This window comes from Labrus mixtus, chromosome 1 (genome assembly GCF_963584025.1).
Source record: "Labrus mixtus chromosome 1, fLabMix1.1, whole genome shotgun sequence".
Taxonomy (NCBI): Eukaryota; Metazoa; Chordata; class Actinopteri; order Labriformes; family Labridae; genus Labrus; species Labrus mixtus.
The window spans coordinates 16,786,275-16,804,711 of record NC_083612.1 but is presented as its reverse complement, the minus strand read 5'-3'; the positions used below and the strand labels follow the sequence as shown (position 1 = coordinate 16,804,711).

Below are 18,437 nucleotides of genomic sequence, written 5' to 3'. Positions count from 1 at the left end.
TCATGAGACCTCTATCTATGCTTGAAACAGCACATGGAATTGGACCAAATTGAGCTCCTACAAATAAGGAATGATTTTGTCACACAGAGATCCATTTACTGAAAGTGATGAAAAGCAGTTTGTTTACCAACAGTAGCCTAGGGAGTTGGTGCGAGCACTGTGCTGTATCTTTGTCATACAATTCCCACTAAATGAAGACACATAGCCAATTACTCACAAGCACAGATGCGCAACACAAAGGCAGAAATTCATTCACATTTCTCCTCCTTGTTTAAATACTCCAGGCTTTCTGAGAAACACTGATGATTTCAGCCTACATGTGACAGTGTTGAGTCAGAGAGCACGGAGATGGAAGGGAAAGTGAGGTGAGAGAAATAAAGAGGATGTACTGTAGAGAAAAAGATGGAATAGAAGTTGAACAACATGGAAGCAACAATGAAATGTATGATGTAATATCTGACCTGTTCTTTGGGAGCAAAAAGTGAGAGCAACCCTGCTGAGTAAATCTGGTTTTGCGTACTGGACCTCGTCAGCCAGCACCCAGAAACAGCCTTCTGACATTTCCTGGGGACGAATCTGTAAACACACATCCACAGTCGAGCACATTTAGTTAACAAATGTTTTTTGTTTCTTAACAGTTCATAGAGACGACAGATGGATACATCATTCCTCTCGGATATAATTTACATTTTCATTTTTTGGAGGGTGGCATACGCAAGTAGTTCCTATGTAACAATTGCTATGTAACAATTGCTTGTATGACTGTCTATTAGGTTTTTTACTTTGTAATTGACAGTATAATGTATAAATACATGCAAACAAACATACGAGAAACTTCATGGAACATGAAGGAACTAAATAGGAAGCTGTACTAACTAACATGCAGACTTCTTTGTCAATATCACTCCAGCCACTGCAAGGATAACTCAACGTAAATGAGTTAGGCAGTTTAAGTCCATGGCATTTCATGATAATAAGCACAGTCTTGAGACCTTTTCTGTAGAGTCTGCCAACATGTTGAATACATTCAAGAGAGAGGCAGACTAAAGCAGTTTGCCCTGCTTTACACATCAAACATCAAAATACAGCCAAGTGTAACCGGGTTTAGACTTTTAAGTCATTGAAGCATACAACAAGTCCATTTACATTATTGGCCTAGTGTAGTGAGGAGCAGTCATGTCTCTTAGGTTTGAACATGCTAATAAGATATAAAGAAATCTCTGCTGAGTTTATATATCTTGCACTTAAACTGCTACATATATTTTATTTTAGACCCTCTGGCAATACTTTCAAAAAGAACACTTCCTGTAACTTGATGAAGATGCTAATACTGCTGATGTGTCGGAAAATTAAACAGGATGCAGTGATTGCAAGCACCAACCGAGAACCAGGTGAATCTTGGATCTTGGATCTCATTTTTAACTGATGACCAAAGCTTTATTTTATCTCTGTTGTTCACTACATTTTTACTTTATATGTTATTTACTTTTTTTTTACGGTTGTCATATTGTTCTTATTTTTCCTACGTAGAGAGATGCCATTTAATTTCATTGTACCTTTGTATGGAGACAATGAAGTTCATTCTGGCCCCATTAGTGCTGGATGTGTAAGCTAACAACTCTTTTCTAAAAGTAATATTGAGACGGTGACAAGCCAACAGCATGTGAAGGCTTTATACTTTTTACGTTTTATGTCATTGAACCAAATAAAACTCTTAAACTGCTTTAGCAGTTCAATAATAGTGTGAAGTTTCAAATCTTTGTACTGAGGAAGTTTCAGAACAGCTTTGTCCCAAACATAACCATATGTGGGGGGTCTCATACAGCTGTGCCACAAGTCCTTCTCATTTCCTACTAAAAGGTGTGCTTGAAAATCCAAGCATATGGTTCAGTTTGCTGAACACCTGTACAGATGTTCAACTGAGTTTTAATAATTAATCAAACCACGAACTAATATCACTTGTGGTGTGAACTAATATTGCTCTGCAGGGAACAACATCTGTAGAGGCTGCGGCTACGCAGACAAAAGCATCTGATCATCTGTTATTTTCAATTCTTTCTGGTTTGGCACAAAAGTAGAAAGTTGTTGTTTAATTCTTAGAAAAACATCTGTACTCTTCAATTGCTGCCAACAAACATCAGGAAAGGGCCAACAAAGAGCAAAGAAAAATAATACTATAAATACATGGCCTAAATTTGAAGTTTGGTCGTCCCAAACCTCATGTTAATTAACCAAGAAAAGTTGAAAACATATCCCATGAATCTCTTAAACTTAGATCATGTAATAAAAACACCTGCGATTATTCCACTAATCATTTAGTAATTTCTTTCTCATACACAGGTCTCACGTTTTCCAACGCAGTGTAATAGTTTGGGGATAAAACCTGTTTTTATGATTCTCTAAAATATTAAATTTTTTAATAGAAACACATTGCAGAGACTTACCTTGGACCAGTTGAGGCGCTTCATAGAGGTCTCAGGCTTAAAGTCCTTCTTTGGCCTGAGGCCATAAGGCAGAGTGTGGTGGGTCGGGGAGCCTAGTCCACCCCCAAAGCCTGGAGGTGGTGGTGGGGGGGCACCAAATGGAGGAGGCACTCCAGGTGGAGGAGGTGGGGCAGGACAGCCTGGTAAAGGAGGAGGAGGTGGAGGCGGAGGAGGGGGAGGTGGCACTCCAGGTGCTGCAGATGTTTGTGGAGGCCCAGGCGGGAAGGCTGAGGATGATAGTGCTGGTCCGACATTGGCAGAGGACAGAGTCACAGGTACGGCTCCAAACTGGATTGGCAGAGGGAAAGAATACACTGTATGTGGTGGTATATGCTTTTGTTTTATTTTTGTTGCTTATGTTCTGACTTATACAGTATGAAGTATTTTACAGGCTGGGCAGCAATAAGCCTTGGGCTGCAGCCTATTCCTTTTTTGGTCATTGATTGTTTGAATTTTATTGTGTGAAATGAACAAGTGTAAACATGTAAAGTTTTTTGTTTCGGTTTCTGTAAGTGGACTATTTACACAAATATTTTTGACTCTTGTTATTCTTTAATGAATGACCAAAATAGAAAACATTCATTAATTCATTCATTCAAGTATACACATAAAATAAGCAATAACAAACGACAAAGTCTGACAACAATTGACTAATTTCAAATGTGAATTGTATTGTTATTCTTTTTGATGTTGATTAAGTGACTTCTCTTAACTTAACCTGAATGTTTTTTTCGTCTCATCTTGATTCTATAAATATTTCCTTAATGTAAACTATTTACATTGTTTCTGGTCAGAAGGGAATTGTCCAGAGAATGCAACTGTGCTAAAGAAACTTTCACCCACAAAAATAAATCAAAAAGGCTTAAATGGGGGGTGGGGGGGGCTGGAATCAGAAAAACGATTGTGTGCCTTTCTAACACCACTGTGGGTAATGGAGGCGTGTTCTCTCAACCATCCAGCATGGGCCAAATGCTTATAAACCGCCCAGTTTCTGTCCCAAAAAATACCCACAATAATTTGTTTTTGCCAAAGCTAAAAATCAAATGGTATAACCTGAGCTACAAAGCTTGGTAAATTGTATCATACAGAGCAAATGGCTTATTGATCCATGCACCAGTTTTAGATTAAAGACGCACACCAAAGGTCAGCAATGGGCCCTCCCTCTGCCACTGCCTCCAGAGGAAAGAACACCTTTGTTGAATTAACAAGTGTATGTGTATGTGTGTGTGTGTGTGTGTGTGTGTGTGTGTGTGTGTGTGCGTGTGTGTGTGTATTGATGAGGGATGTACTGAACAGAGACAGACAGGCAAAGACAGTGAGACAAAGAGTGTATTCAAGTGAGTGTGCATGTACCTGTATTGACCATCGCCATTTGAACCAAGGCACTATTTGAGTATTCATTCTGTGTTTGTGCTTTCAAATTGAAAAATTATCAGGAAAATAAAAGGAAGTCTTCTTCCCTTCTCTGAGCGTGTAGTTATCTTGGTGTGGGAGCAACTCTCATGGGTGATGGGGGTTTGGGGGTGGGGGGGGGGCTGAGGAGTGGCCCAGTAGTGAGGTTGAAGGGGCTTGTCAGAATAAATTGCTTTCAGAACTATTTCCTCTTCTGGGATAAAGATCAGAGAATCAGAAACAGTCAACATGGAGGACTGGTCAGTATTCTCATTAGACTTAGTGTCAGCTAGCCAGTGAAGCAACCTCTGTGTCAAACCTGAATACAGGCTCCGGTGGATAAAACTCCAAGGCCATTCATACAATGCACCCAAAAAAATAAATAGGAAAATGTCATAAAGGGAAAAAAAGAAGGAAGGAAGCTTAAGTTCGATTTCCAAGCTAGGTTGGGTTGTTAAGCGATCAAATCAGGTGTTTTCATATATTTCACACACTTCAAAGAATAAACACAATTTAAAAAATCTGACATGAACAAGAAAGATAAACCGGTCTTTTACCTGGGACCTGAAGGCCTGCAGCTCTGTTTGGAGTTCAGCTATTTTGTCTTCACACTGCAGAAGCTGAGCTTGAGCCTCCTGTCTGCTTAGAAACTCTTCATCAAACTAAACAGAGAAACGTATATCCAAATTGATCACACGAGCACACACTGATTTTACAATAATGAAACTGAGAATCAAAATAAGTAGTGTTCATTAAAATTATTTAAGTCTAATGGACTAATTATGTCATGTAATTATCATTCAATCTACCTTGATTATCTTCATTTACTGATTGAATTTTAACCTTTTGTCAAACACACACATTCATTAATAAAACTAGTTAAGTACCATACGCAAATGCCAATCAGTGAGCCCCATCCTTGTAATCACAATCCACAACCTGCTGCTACTGCGAGTCCAATTAATCAGAGCAGCCAACGCATCTGATCTCACACATTTCACCAAGCATGGGTGTGTGTGTCACTGTTTGAATGTGCTTTAAAAATGAAAGAAAAAAGCGATCCTTTTAAAAGTTCTGTTTCCTTTTCCTCTGTGATTAAGTTACAAGCTTTAAATATAGACGATTACAGAGCAGCTCAAGCAGTGGCACACAGTGACAAGAAGACAACTGGTTATGTATCCAAAGTGATTCCAAAAGCAAGTTTTATATTTCTGTTCTCAACCTGCAAAAAGCTCGGGTATTTTAACATTTGTTATTGACAGCAGGTACTCTTTACCTCTGATTACTCAATGTTTGGTTTCTTGGATTTTAAAACAAGATTTGAGCGTTTAGAAGTTATCAGTCTCATTATTATGTCATAGCAAGCTGTCATATCTATGTGTCTGCACTGCCTGCAGTCAGTGACAGAGCCGCTCCATCACAGTCTCTTCATGCTCACTTCCAAAATAAGCCCTTTTCACTTTTTGAAAAATAATGAGAGTATTTGAAATCTGCTCACTGATAGCAGCAATTTTACGGTATACTTGGCTTTCAATTCCCTGCTATGATCTTGCTTTAATATGTTTTTATTATACAAGCTTCCAGGGATTGTCATTGTATTGTTGCTCTAAATTGTTGGTTTATTATCTTACCAGATGTTATTGTATAGAACAAATAAGGAAAGCCGGTGTTATTTTTTGCCACTTGGTGTAGTGAATGTGAAGTAGGATGAAAATGTCAGTCGCTGTCTTTGTCAATACTTGCCTTCTGTGCCAGTTCTGAGGCTCTCTGTTCATACTCATCACTGCGAGCTTTATCTACACACACCTCTGAAAACAAAACAAACAAAAAAAATACACAATTCAAATCACTGATGCATTATTGAAAAACCTGTGATGCAAATCAAATATGAGAAGTGTGAGACTTGCCCAAGAGGTGGCTGAAGTCCACATCTAGGCGCTTGCGGTAACTGAAGTCTGGATCTGTGCCACTGCGGTGGAGCACAATCTGAGACACACACTCCTCGATGATCTTAAAGTACTGGGGCCTAAAAATGGAGATGAGTCAGACAAGACAATCAAAGGAAACATCGAGCAAACAACAGAAGGCAAAAACAGATTATCTCCGATAAGGGATTCAAAACCTAATGCTCACAGGACAGGTGATTGTTGAATTCAACTTACACATTGCATATGGAAACATTTTACATGCTTAAAAGTCAGTGACCTGATGGAGTTAACATAGCTATCTGGTCCAAACAAAAGATGATGATACAACTCATACACCTTACAGTATATTACACCACCACAATGCCAACCAATTAGAAGAATAAAAGCTGACACGTTTGACGTGACATATTCTGTATGATCTCTCTTAATGTATTTTTGTATTATTGTAACAGCAGGACAGAGTCCAATACAAATGTCATTATGGGGATAATACAGTATATCTTATCTAATATTAATAGGGAGTTGAAATAAATAGATACAGACAAAAACAGATCTTTCTGGATTGTTTGTTGTGATATTACAATAATGAGACACATGTTGTTGTTACATATATTTGTTCATTTGAAATGCAAACATACTAAATCTTATTCATTTAAAATGTACACCTTGATAAAAGAACTGCTTTGATGGCACTGAATAATGGGAAAACAAACACCAACCTATTAGCATTTCACAGTTCTTGAGTCAAGTCGTTACATTGGCTTCATTGAATGCATTTATAGCATGATAACTAAGGGCAACCGTTCAAAAAATAAAAAGGAGATAATATAATACAACAGATGACATTCAAGGCTTGGAGCCACAATGCTATCACAATCACAAGTTAAAGGGAAGTGTCTGTTTGATCTGCTCATTATCTTACAACAATGCCACTGAGTTCAAATCCTCTCTACACCAAATCATTACTAATGCTCTGATGAGCGGAGATAAATCGGGGACACTGCCTCCCACCTCTCCTTAAAACAATAAAGTGACTCGATCTGATAGTATCAACACCATTTCTGTCATTTAGAAGATTAGAAACATGATGGAATCACAGTTTGAAAGACAATGTCTTAACAATCAGATTGAGACTGCTGTCGTTCAAGTTTCTCATGTCGATCTAATTACCGTACTCTTTGACTTTGCAACCCCTTTGTAAAAGAGGACTTCCTCTGTATATATATATTCCTGACATCGAAGGAACCTAAAATTAAATAACTGATGATTACTACAGCAGTCAGTTATGAGAGATGCAGGGCATTAAAAGGATCACATTCAGATGCCCTATGTATTAATGACGAAAATTAATCATATCAAGAGTTTGGAACTGCCGGAGGGAAATTCTAAAAATATATCTGAAGCCAACAAAAACACTCTAAAGAGCAACACCATATGGTCGGGGAATGAAAGGGAAAAATATGCAATCAATCATGCCATTAATTGAAGTCAACACATTTGTAATACCAATTGATGTATGCAGATAGATTGTACAAAAAGTGATCTTGTTTTGTGCCTCTCACATGTTTATGAAGAACAAATACAAACTGAAATGTTATATTCAACTAAGTCCAAATATGTTTCATTCTGACGTAATAATGCTTTGAACATAGGTTATGCAAAAACTGATGATTTTATGCAAAAAAATTTAATAGTATTATACAAAAATTGCCAATAGTCCCTGGACCGTTGCAGAGGCCATTACAATCTCAGGCCCACATTAATAGCTTTGAATCACTTCAATCAATCCAATCAGAAGTCTAAAACAAAGATTTCCAAGTAACATTTCCAGAAGGTGGAAATGACCAAAACAACCTAAAGCCTGAAAAATGTCTTGAACCATGAATCATTGATCAAAGCTATTGGCCTACACGTTCATACTCTAAGCTCAGCTCCGTTTATAAGTGGTTATACGCTTATTGAACTCAAATGCTGCATGTCCCAGGCTACATCATACAAAGAAAGAAAGAAAAAGCGTACATGCAGCAGTTAAGAATTAGGCAGCCCAAATATCCTTAGAATCATGGAGAACAAGGCTAGATAAATACATTTTGACGTAATCCTGTTTAGCAGATTAACTCGGAGAAGCAAGACAAAATGTTTGATTTTTGTATTGGACTCTTTTCCAAAATATGCTTTTAAGAAAAAGGTTCTTTAGGCCATTAAATGTGTCTGCTGTCTGAGATGCTGTTTAGTTACAAATATGTATTTGTTGCTTTAGTTCCCACTATAAGAGCAGACAAACACACTATGGAATTCATTCCTGAAAGTCTCTTAACACTTTCACTTCTTCCCACTCACTGGGATCATTGGCTCCATACACCATAGGGCTCCATGCACACCGCCTCGACATGGAAAGGAATTACAAGCTGCCCAGGCCTGCCAAGCCTAGTTAAGATTGATAAGGTATTGATTAATAGTTATTGTTAAGTTTTCTGTAGGGCAAAGGCACTAAATGGTCAATAAACCTTCTTTTTCAGCAATAGATTCCAGACATAAACTACAATATTAAACTATTAAATCAAACTCCTATTTGGTATGACTTTAACTAGAATAATGGTGGTTATCTGTCAGATTATATATAAAGTGGACAGTATGTACCATGGTAATTAAGAACTGATTTCAACTACACAGTCAATATTTCATAATCATTTTTAATGAAGGAAATTCATCAGACAGAGCAAGAACAGAGTGACACTTTGGGTGTTGATTTAGTGGTTGGGAATCTGCAGGTGTTGCATTTCATATTCTTCAGATTAAAGCTCCATCTTTTGATGAAGCCAAGGTTTAACTCACACCCAGCTGTGAGTGAACCAACATAAAATAAGCCTTTGAAAAATACCATTAAAAGGAGATGAGAAACACTCTAGAGCCGGGTTGCTATAGATGGCTTTGAGATGAAAGAGGCGGCATTCTCTTTGTTAGCCAATGTCATTGAAAGGATTTAAGGCAAAAGGAGTGAGACCTCCACAAAACATAGGCTCTCCACTAGTGTACATCATTAACAGTTTTCAAAAGGAGGTAAGACCTTTGCTTGTGTGCGTATTCAGCTAAGATGTGAGATTAAAACACTATATGTCAGTCATCCTTATTATCACAAAGACGTTGATGTTTTAGCGCTTTTGACACTTCTGACAAAAGCCAAAGAGCTGTTCTAAAAAGAGAATTATAGAGCTGATGAATAGATCTTGTGGAAAGTAAAGAATTCACAGAAAGTGTAATGCAGACAGAGGAAGGCATTGTGGGTAAGAGTAAAAAAGAGTAGGGGGGATCAAACATATGCTTGCATCATTAGTACTGAGATCATTAAAAGGTCTTTGTGTTGGTGTGTGCTGTTGATTTTTACCTGACCAAGTAGTCATTGCGTATAAGCATCAGGTGCTGAAGTATGGACAGGAAATAGGGCTCTGCATTGCTGTCCTTCACCATGCTCTGCACAATGCTGAACACATCCCCCGCATCAGTGCAGAGAGTCAAGGACTCACATGTAAAGCAGAACACTGCATGTTCACATTAAAAAAATGTAGCAGCTACTGGAATTTAAAAAAAAAGGAATAAAAAAGAAGTGATTTGGGGAACAATTTATCTTGTCTTGTAACACTGTGTAGCTGGAGTCAACACATTTTGTCATAGTCATGTTTACAGATACAGACACTTAAAGTAGACCTTTGAGATGAGTAGCATGCGTCTGTTTGTAATAATGTAAAGGATATTCCAACTCGCTTCTGATGTCTTCCAGCCTATGAGAGAACTCCATCATGTCCTCTTCTTTGTGTTCCTCAAATACCTTCAGCTGAATGTCAAGGGCCTCATTCCTGATGGTTGTCAGTTGCTAGAGATGGATTAGGGTAGAAAAGGGACAAAGAGGTAAAAATGAATTCATGGATGATAAATTCAACGTAATAAATCAGGGAGAGTCAAAACCATCTTTGACATGAGGGAAGAATCAGGCTCAAATTAAAACAGGGGGCATATTCTAAACGCTATTACTCAACATGATTAACAGGTGTGGAGACCGACTCTAAATGTGTTGTCTTGGCAGCCACAGCAACATTGTTTACAACAGATAAACATGTTAGGTGGAGGGTATAAAAGCCAGTAGGAAGATTATTAGCCTGGGCACTAGACATTTTATTGGTTTCTGGGAGCTGGCACAGACAGAGGACGTGCAAACTCTCCTCTGTGTTTCATGAATTTGCCGGAGCAAATCTACAATATTTCACTGAAGTGGGCAACTCATTTAAATATTAATACAAAGTGAGTGTGACTTTCCATTATGTGTCTATGTGTGTGTAACGTTGTGCTTACCGGCAATATCTCTTTCAGGCCACAGCGCATAAATTCATTTCTGATGTGCAGCCTGAAGTCCAACTCATCAGGAGACGTTACGAGTGCATTGATGAGCTGCATGCATGCCACCTGAAACATGAAGGGTTGACAGAACAAAGAAAGATGGAGAGCGAGAAAGAGAGAGAGAGAAAGAGAGAGAGGAAGAGAGGAGTGAGTGAGAAAACCAGAGAAAGGGACGATGGACTTCCTGTAGAAGTTGATGAAAAGCATGCCGGCATGCATTCTAAATGAGCTATGTCCCTCGGAAGCAGAGGACCATAACTAATGCATGTCTATTTTCTCCAGTCACCAACTAGGGGGGGCTGATTTTAATATTAATGCAACAACTGCAGACCCATACACACAAAACTAACTAACAGTCAATTTAAGGGCAAATTCGTTCTTTTGGAAGCTGTTTTTCACTCCCCTCCGAGTTTGGTTTACTGCTCGGGGACCGCTGCATTCTGTGACTCTTCAACTCGGCAGGAAAACACAGACAGAAAAATCTATTATTGATCAGTAAAGCAAACCACTCATGTGTGAAAAGAGGGTATGGCAATGCTAGAGTCCAGGAGGATATTCAGATGTCGTACAGTCCACTGTCAATTTGAGAGCACCGTTTTTTTTTCTTGCCATGACACTCAAACTTTTAATTACTTTTCTTCAGATTACCATTTTGATCATTTCATACAGGTAGTTTGCATAGCAATGTAACACAAAAACTGTGTTTAAAAATGTTATTTGGATGTAATGGTTCTTTAGAAATCCTTACTAATATTCTAATAAAATTCTCTGATCATTTCTGGAATTGTTTCCTTCCTTCTCGTACTCTTTGCTGGCAGTAAATAAAACTTTTATTTTAAATCAAATCAACGGCAAGCGGGATGAAACCTGTTGAAGATAAACAAGTCAAATGGTGGGATTACTGCAATGCTTTACATCATTTGAAGTTATTATAACATCACAAACAGATGATGTGTATTTCAAGTCTGTGATTAGATTGATGCTCATCCCAAAAGTTAATAATTCACTAAAAGATGATCCTCATTAGTCTCAGCCTTTTATTCAGTATAGTCTGTCGGCCTATCACAAAAACATAAAGACACACAGACTTCAAGAAAAGAATCTGGGCTGCTTTGATTTTGGTGGACCCTCATGTGTCTATTTACACTTACAGAGTAAGTGCACACTTTCCTCAGCCAAAGGGTGCCAGGGGAGACCGAGTATAAATGTAGTCCAGTAGGACGGAGAGACTCTGGCTGCACACTGCCACGGTTAAGATAAGAGTTGCTCTCCTTTAATAATGCAGAGGTTTAAAAGGAAACTGTGTTGTGTATAAGGAACTGCGAAGCTGGAACAAAGCATCAATTAAACACAACCAAGGCCTGTAAGACTGTCCAGTTAGAAATTCGATGCCTGTATAGCCGTAGATGTGTTTTGTGCAACAAGAAAAAAAGGGTGTCATTCATAATAAAAATAAAGCTTTCTATGAGTGTCCCTAAAGTTTTGCAACTGTCAAATGGCTAAAGCGAACTGAATGCAAATGCAACAGATAATATTTAGGGGGGGGGCAAAAAAGATTAGTTCTTTTAAGTTAACCATTGGTCAATAGGAAAGTACGACAGGGGCAAATGATAATACACCTAGGATTTTTATATTTTGTGTGTGTGTGTGTGTGTGTGTGTGTGTGTGTGTGTGTGTGTGTGTGTGTGTGTGTGTGTGTGTGTGTGTGTGTGTGTGTGTGTATGGTAGGTATTGGACGAATGAACACTCTCTTCACATCACTCAGCTACCAATTAAAAATGCAAAAAACATACTTTAATCATGAATTGTGTTCATTTAAACCGACCGATGTTGTCTCTGTTTAAAACAGTCCATATGCAATATCTCAAGTGTTGGTGTCAGCGGGGAGATCACCATGCAGCTGAATGATTTTGTCCAAAGAGAGAGGTTTTATGGTAGTGGTGAGATGATCGAAGTGCGTGGACAAGGAAATGGTTCTCAATCTATACAGTGGACTTTTGATTGTTTTTTTTTTTTTTTAATGCACTTTTAAAATAAGTCCTTCCTCTGGTGTACTTTCAATACAGCTTGTTTCCCAGCTTATTAATAGACATCCCTCTACCTAAGGTGCCAACAGTAACATTAGTCAGTTTTTATGCAATACAATCTTTGGAGAATAAACACTGAAATAGAGCTAATAATAATAATACTACCCAAAGATGCAAATGATAAATCCTGTTAACAAAGTTCTTGATAACTTGTAACTTAACAATGTTTAGTTGAAAGACCAAAATGCATCTTAAGTAAAAACTTCAGCAACATAACCTCATGGAACAATGTTAGAATCAGTAAAATACAGGAATAAAACATTTAAAGAAAACAACATTGTAATAAATACAAGCAGTATGAAGGGGCTTCATGTTTTTTTGTTGACTGCATCTTGGATTTACATCCCTCAACCAGTTTGGATTTAAATGAATCGTATAAGTAAAAAATAAAAACACTTAATTAGATCAAAGGAAAAAGTGAATAATGTAGAGGTGATTAACAAACCCTGAGAACAGGTGGTTGGGAATTGGGATATGTCAAAATGGTCACCTTCCCAGAAGCATTTTATATTTAATTTCAGAGAATTCTGAGGGAAATAACACGGTGTCAGCGGCTGTACTTACCTGTAATTGAACCGAGCGAACTCGTAGTCCCTGCACAATGGGACTGAACCTCTCGATGCCTCGCCATTCCCCTGCTGTGGTGATGGCTTCAAGGACCTTTTCCAAACTAAATGAGAACATGAAAAGCATGAGTGACAATTGGAGGAAAAAAATGAAGAAATACATTCATTTGAAGGGATTTTGAACATGAGCCCTCTCCCATTTTACTGTATCAGGGCTTCTTATTCTTGTCAATTTCACCAAAATGGAAGGGCTTTTCCTGGGGATTTCATCACCTTCACTAGAAGAAATGACTTCATGATATCAATCCCATTTTTAAGACATTTTAAAAACGACTTTCATGCTCATAGCCTGTACTTGAAAAAGCAAAGGGATTGTGTTCCTCACATGTTCTCTCTCTTCTGTTATAAAATACCACTTGACACTCACTTGACACTCACTTGAAATCTCTGAACCTGTTTCCCTGCCAATACCTTTAGTAAGACAAGCCTAACACCTTATCTACTTAAAGGCACGACTCCTGCAATACAGCCTCACTTCAACATACACTGGCACCAGTATTGTGTTTCTTTGAGAGTGAAAATGGCACTCATAATAGTCTAGATCCCATGACAGTTTTTCAGAGAAAATGTGACAGGCCGCCTTTTGCAAATTGCTGTTTTATGCTTTAGGCTGACCATTTAAAGCCCGAAACTGCACCTGTGGTTTTCAATAATAAACAATAACAAATAAATACAGTTATCAACTGGAGTATAATTGAATTTACAGCTCGAGCTGAGTAAGACTCTAGATTGTGTTAACTTAACATTGGACATACGAGGAGCAGTAACGCAGACATTTTGACAGAATGACTGCAGACAGAACGTACATGTTCTCTTCGCCCACAATGCAGATGGCTGAAAGCAGCTTTACCACGTCAGTCATCATGGCAGACTGGGTGGGATCAATGGCTCTTGCCAGTAAGGCAAGACTTTTCTCTTCCCCCAGGATTCGATCCAAGCCATACTGCAGGAAACACAAAGACAAAGCATGATTACCGAGATTCTCAGTAATTCTGCCCATTCAGAATAACAAGTAGATGATTTCATGTGAATCTGTAAAACAATGTCTTGTGAAGACAAAACTCCAAAGATTAATTCAAAAGTGAGATCTAAAAGGGATTGAGCAGTATTTTCAATAATGCATCATACAATGACGCTATACAGTATATCGTCAAGCAAAGAGAAATCAAAAGGCAAGGTAAACTGATTTTAAATAACAGATTTGTAAGTTTTACCCCGTGTTTTCCATAAAAATAAATGCAAAAACACCATTGTTATATAAAACAATATTTTATGTGCCTATGTCATTACAAACCTAGTGAGTACAATGAATAACAGTTTTCTGCAGTACTCAGAACTGTAATTATTCCTTAACAATACCAATCCATTCAGGCACATCTATTGTTTGTGGCGTATTTGTAAAAAAGTCAATTCATCAATGTCGCATTGTTAGAAAATTACATTTTCATTTTCATTAAAACATTAAAATGAAGACATCCTTTGTGCACCAATGAAAGGGGCTCTAATTTTATTAAGGAAGGCATTTTTTTGTTTTCAATTTTCCTTGAGAGATTTTGAGAAACAATTTCAAGTTTTTGTCGACCTGGTACAAATACCAAACGTCACTAAGCACTTAAAGCTGTTTTTTTCTATTCGCCTGATTCATGGTGGCTATATGTATTTGAAGAGGCAGACAGCTAACTACGTTTTGTAATATCCAGATTCTATTCTCGTATCTCAAAATATATATAGTTGCTTGCTAAATGCATGTTTACTTTGGTTAAAGGTTTATATGTAAGGCTAAGCCATTGTTTCCTTCAACCATTTGCATGACAAACAAACTTCATGACAAGAACACACTCAACAAGTACTTTTGTTGAGGTTGTACAGTCCAGAAAAAAATGAATGATGAGCTGTTTTTGTCCTCTGTGAATGCCCTGAAGAATGGCACATTTAAAGCAGGTGATGATACACACACTACATCACTATAACATATACATATACATCATTTTAACCAACGTATGCACTAACCCTGAACATTTTTGATTATTTTTTAACCATTTTTGTCTTTACTTTGGAAACTAATAGCGAGCATCTCAATGCTCAATAACATGCTTACAGTTATGTACAGTAAATATAGATATAATATAATAAAGAGAAGAGTGAGTATAGAGTGTAAATACTGACCCAAAATTGGAATGTGTAGTGATTATAGAACTCAATCCATCAATCCTTCATCAAAGCCTTACTTTTTGTTATGTTATATTAGTAATGACAATTTATCAGAAGTAAAAGCTCATAGCTTGACACAATACTGTAGCTTTACTATCAAAAAGGCCCCAGTTATCAGACACGTAAGTCAAAAAGCTTCAAAAGAACAAAACTGTATCAAGAAAAACTTTTACCAAAGTTTCAGTGTGTGCTAAATTTTAGTATTACATTATCAAACCATTGGTGAGAGACAATGGAAAATTTGAAACTGTGTGACTTGATGCAAGAAGGCAGAAGAAAAAAAAAAAGCCTGCAATGACAGCTGGCAGAGAACACCTGTCTTCTTGGCATTGTGGGTACATCCCATCCCAAGATGCCTCTCTAGCCAGGGAAAGGTCTGGGCTGACAGAGAGGCCTACGGGTAAATGCTGGCGTCTGGCGCCTGTTGAGACGCAGGATTACATGAGACCTTACAGCACACTTTGTGCCAGAGTGGCTGTATATCTGTCTCCGCTGGGTTTTAGCTCCATGTGGCAAGATCCTTTTCTTTTCTCTGTCTCTACTGTAAGCTTACAGCACACAAGGAGGGAAAGCTGAGGTAGTGTGGAATAAAACAAATTCAATATAACATTTTTATAGTGCAAATGTTGAGGCCTTGGCCAATGGCCATAGTTCAATATTACTGTTTACGGTACCTTAAGTAGAATCATTTCATCCCGTAATCATTGTGTTTATAGTTTTGTAATTGTTATACTTAACTTTGATAGATTGCAAACTGTGATGAATGAATCAAGTTTATGGAAGAACTGAACTTCCACACTGACTGACAGTGATTCATCATATAGTCAGCTGCAAGCTTTTCAGAGGGAAATCTATTTACCAAGACACATAATGACTGAAATGGGGTCAGTGAGGGATGCAGAAATTTTAGTTTCAGCATATATATATATTTTTTTTATCATGTCCTACTTTTTATGTCCTTGAAAATACATCTGTTTCTCCCTAACACGTATCCTCGAGAACTAAATCTGAAACTTAGCTAGTTCTTAGCACGTATATTGCTTAATATCTGAAGAGCCACGAAGATAAAACCATTTTAAAAGGCAGGAGATATAAAAATTGCCCCTTTGTTTAAGCCACAATATCAATTCAAAATAATACTTAAAAGCTGAGACAAAGACAGTTCTGTAATTTGGACTGAAATACATTGTCACATGAAAACAAAAAGCAATTTAAGTGTTGTTTCTCTGTCCAATTCTTTATGTCCTTTCTTTCACACTTTCACTGTAGTTCCTGTACCGTCAAAAAAACTCTAGTCGGCAGAATTTTAGTCCCTATATCTGGGAAAATGTTTCTAACAGAGTCATTCAAATTGCATCAGGAGATGAGTATAACTCCACTCAATTTGCTCCATATTGTTGTGTTGTTGCTATTCTCCTTCACTGATGATAAGCCCCTTCTAATTGAAACCCCAAATGTCTAATTTGGTAATTGAATGAAAACACCAGATGTCGATGTGGATGAGATTACAATTAACCTTGGAGATCAGACACAACACCAAATACAGGACATAATTTCATATACTTTTTTCCCCCCTTGTTAAAAAGGACAACTGGCGTATACATTTTTGGATGTATTTTCTAAAGCTATTAGCATGGGATTAGTTCAAAACTGACTTTGAGGCCTCAGTGGGGCTGTTCACTCTCCAACATAGCTGTCCCTTTAATGCATTGAAAGTCTGTGACAGCCAGGACATGAAATCTCAAACACTCCAAAACAAAGATCAAAATGGCAACCACGCCAAGAGACACAATATACTCTGAGGATTGTGAATGATTCATTAATAACATTATGTTTTTTTAAATTGACTGATTGATTTAATGAGTGACTGATATTCATATCTCCTTGTAATGTTTTTGTTTCAACCAAACTTGTAAAGAATGACGCCTTGTTGAGGTGGAATAAAATGATAGAAATAAGGATAAATAAATACATATGTCAATGAGCAATCACGGGAACACAAACAAACTAAACTAAAAAAATCCTCAGGTCTCATTACCTTATTGTTCATGAAGGCTTTGAGACACTGGACGACTTTATGTTGGTTCTTTTTGTCAATCTTCTCTTGCCTGGGGAGACAAGAGAGTGATGACAAGCAGTTCATCTGGAATGTATAACATTAAAACTACAACTGGTTAACACATAGTTTGAAAATTTGTTTACATTTCCAAATACAAAGAGTCAAACTTTCTGTCTGTTTGATTGTATGAATGCATAAATATTTCATTGAATTAGACAAGTATTTGAAAATGAATAAATAAATGCATGTTCTTACTGTTTCTTGAACAGCAACCTTTCCAGAATGTCCAGCAGCAATCCAAGACCTTCATGTCCGAAGTTCTGTACCCAACTGAAACAACACACAATAAATCAATATCCCAACAGTGGAAGACTGACAACTGACAGCACTTTCATACTCATCGACCATTGTGTACGGACAGGAAAACACATGTAGAATTCAGTACTGTACAACAGGAGACAGGCTGCAGTAGAAAACATTGGAGACCGACGAATACATCACTTGCTCGGCAGTGATCAGGAAGTGAACTGGCACCTCTCTAGCTATAAGACCAATTTCCAGAAGTACGCACTGGGACTTGAACCTGCAATCCTCCGGTTACCAACCCAAGCCCCTCATACTTAGCTACTGCCGCCCCATTAGCGATTAACATTAATCTGCACTTAAAGGGATACTTCACCCATTTGCATTAAGCTTTGTATCATTAGAAACCTGGTAGTATTTTTGAATGGTTGTGCATCCCGCCCTCATTTTCCCCTGAGATGGGAAATCTTTGTATTTCTAAGTCTGAAAAGGAGCTTCCAGTGACGCAAAATGACGATTTTTGCATCACTGGAAGCTGTTGCGGTTAGCGGGGTGAAACTACAATGCTAGGTCCTCATATTTTCGACCACTGAAGCTACAGACCACAGGCTTTATGGAGAAAGCTGATAATGGCAAAAAAATATAAATATAACGACAAGACGGCTGCTGCCGACAGGCCGGTTTTGTGTTTTGGCTGCTACGGCCGCTGGGCGCTGGCCGCCATGAGCTGGCCGCGACACAAGACCGGCCTGTCGGCAGCAACCGTCTTGCCGCTATATTGCCGCCACCGGCCGCTGCCAGCTCAGCAGCCGAGACATAATGCCTGCCTGTCGGCAGCGGTGAGGACGAGGAGCTAGGGCCGGCAGTGCTCTCACTGTTTTCCTATGGAAACAGACATTGTCTGTTTTCTGCTAGTAATTTCCAAGATCAATTCTGTAAGAAATCTCGGAATCAGT

At 38.1% G+C, this 18,437-nt stretch overlaps 1 protein-coding gene across 3 annotated transcripts in view; it reads right to left on the bottom strand.

The window, feature by feature from the left end:
* The window catches only part of LOC132972636 (protein diaphanous homolog 3-like), a 167,446-nt gene that overhangs the window by 114,134 nt on the left and 34,875 nt on the right, over positions 1–18,437 (bottom strand). For all 3 annotated transcript variants that reach the window (XM_061035619.1, XM_061035634.1, XM_061035628.1), the window contains 12 exons: positions 17,434–17,508; positions 17,158–17,227; positions 13,715–13,851; positions 12,847–12,952; positions 10,151–10,261; positions 9,556–9,674; positions 9,189–9,305; positions 5,783–5,901; positions 5,619–5,683; positions 4,433–4,537; positions 2,445–2,771; positions 462–576 (listed from right to left, as the gene is read on the bottom strand). In XM_061035619.1, the coding sequence (XP_060891602.1) occupies positions 462–576; positions 2,445–2,771; positions 4,433–4,537; positions 5,619–5,683; positions 5,783–5,901; positions 9,189–9,305; positions 9,556–9,674; positions 10,151–10,261; positions 12,847–12,952; positions 13,715–13,851; positions 17,158–17,227; positions 17,434–17,508 (1,466 nt within the window). The remainder of the gene's footprint in view (positions 1–461; positions 577–2,444; positions 2,772–4,432; positions 4,538–5,618; positions 5,684–5,782; positions 5,902–9,188; positions 9,306–9,555; positions 9,675–10,150; positions 10,262–12,846; positions 12,953–13,714; positions 13,852–17,157; positions 17,228–17,433; positions 17,509–18,437) is intronic.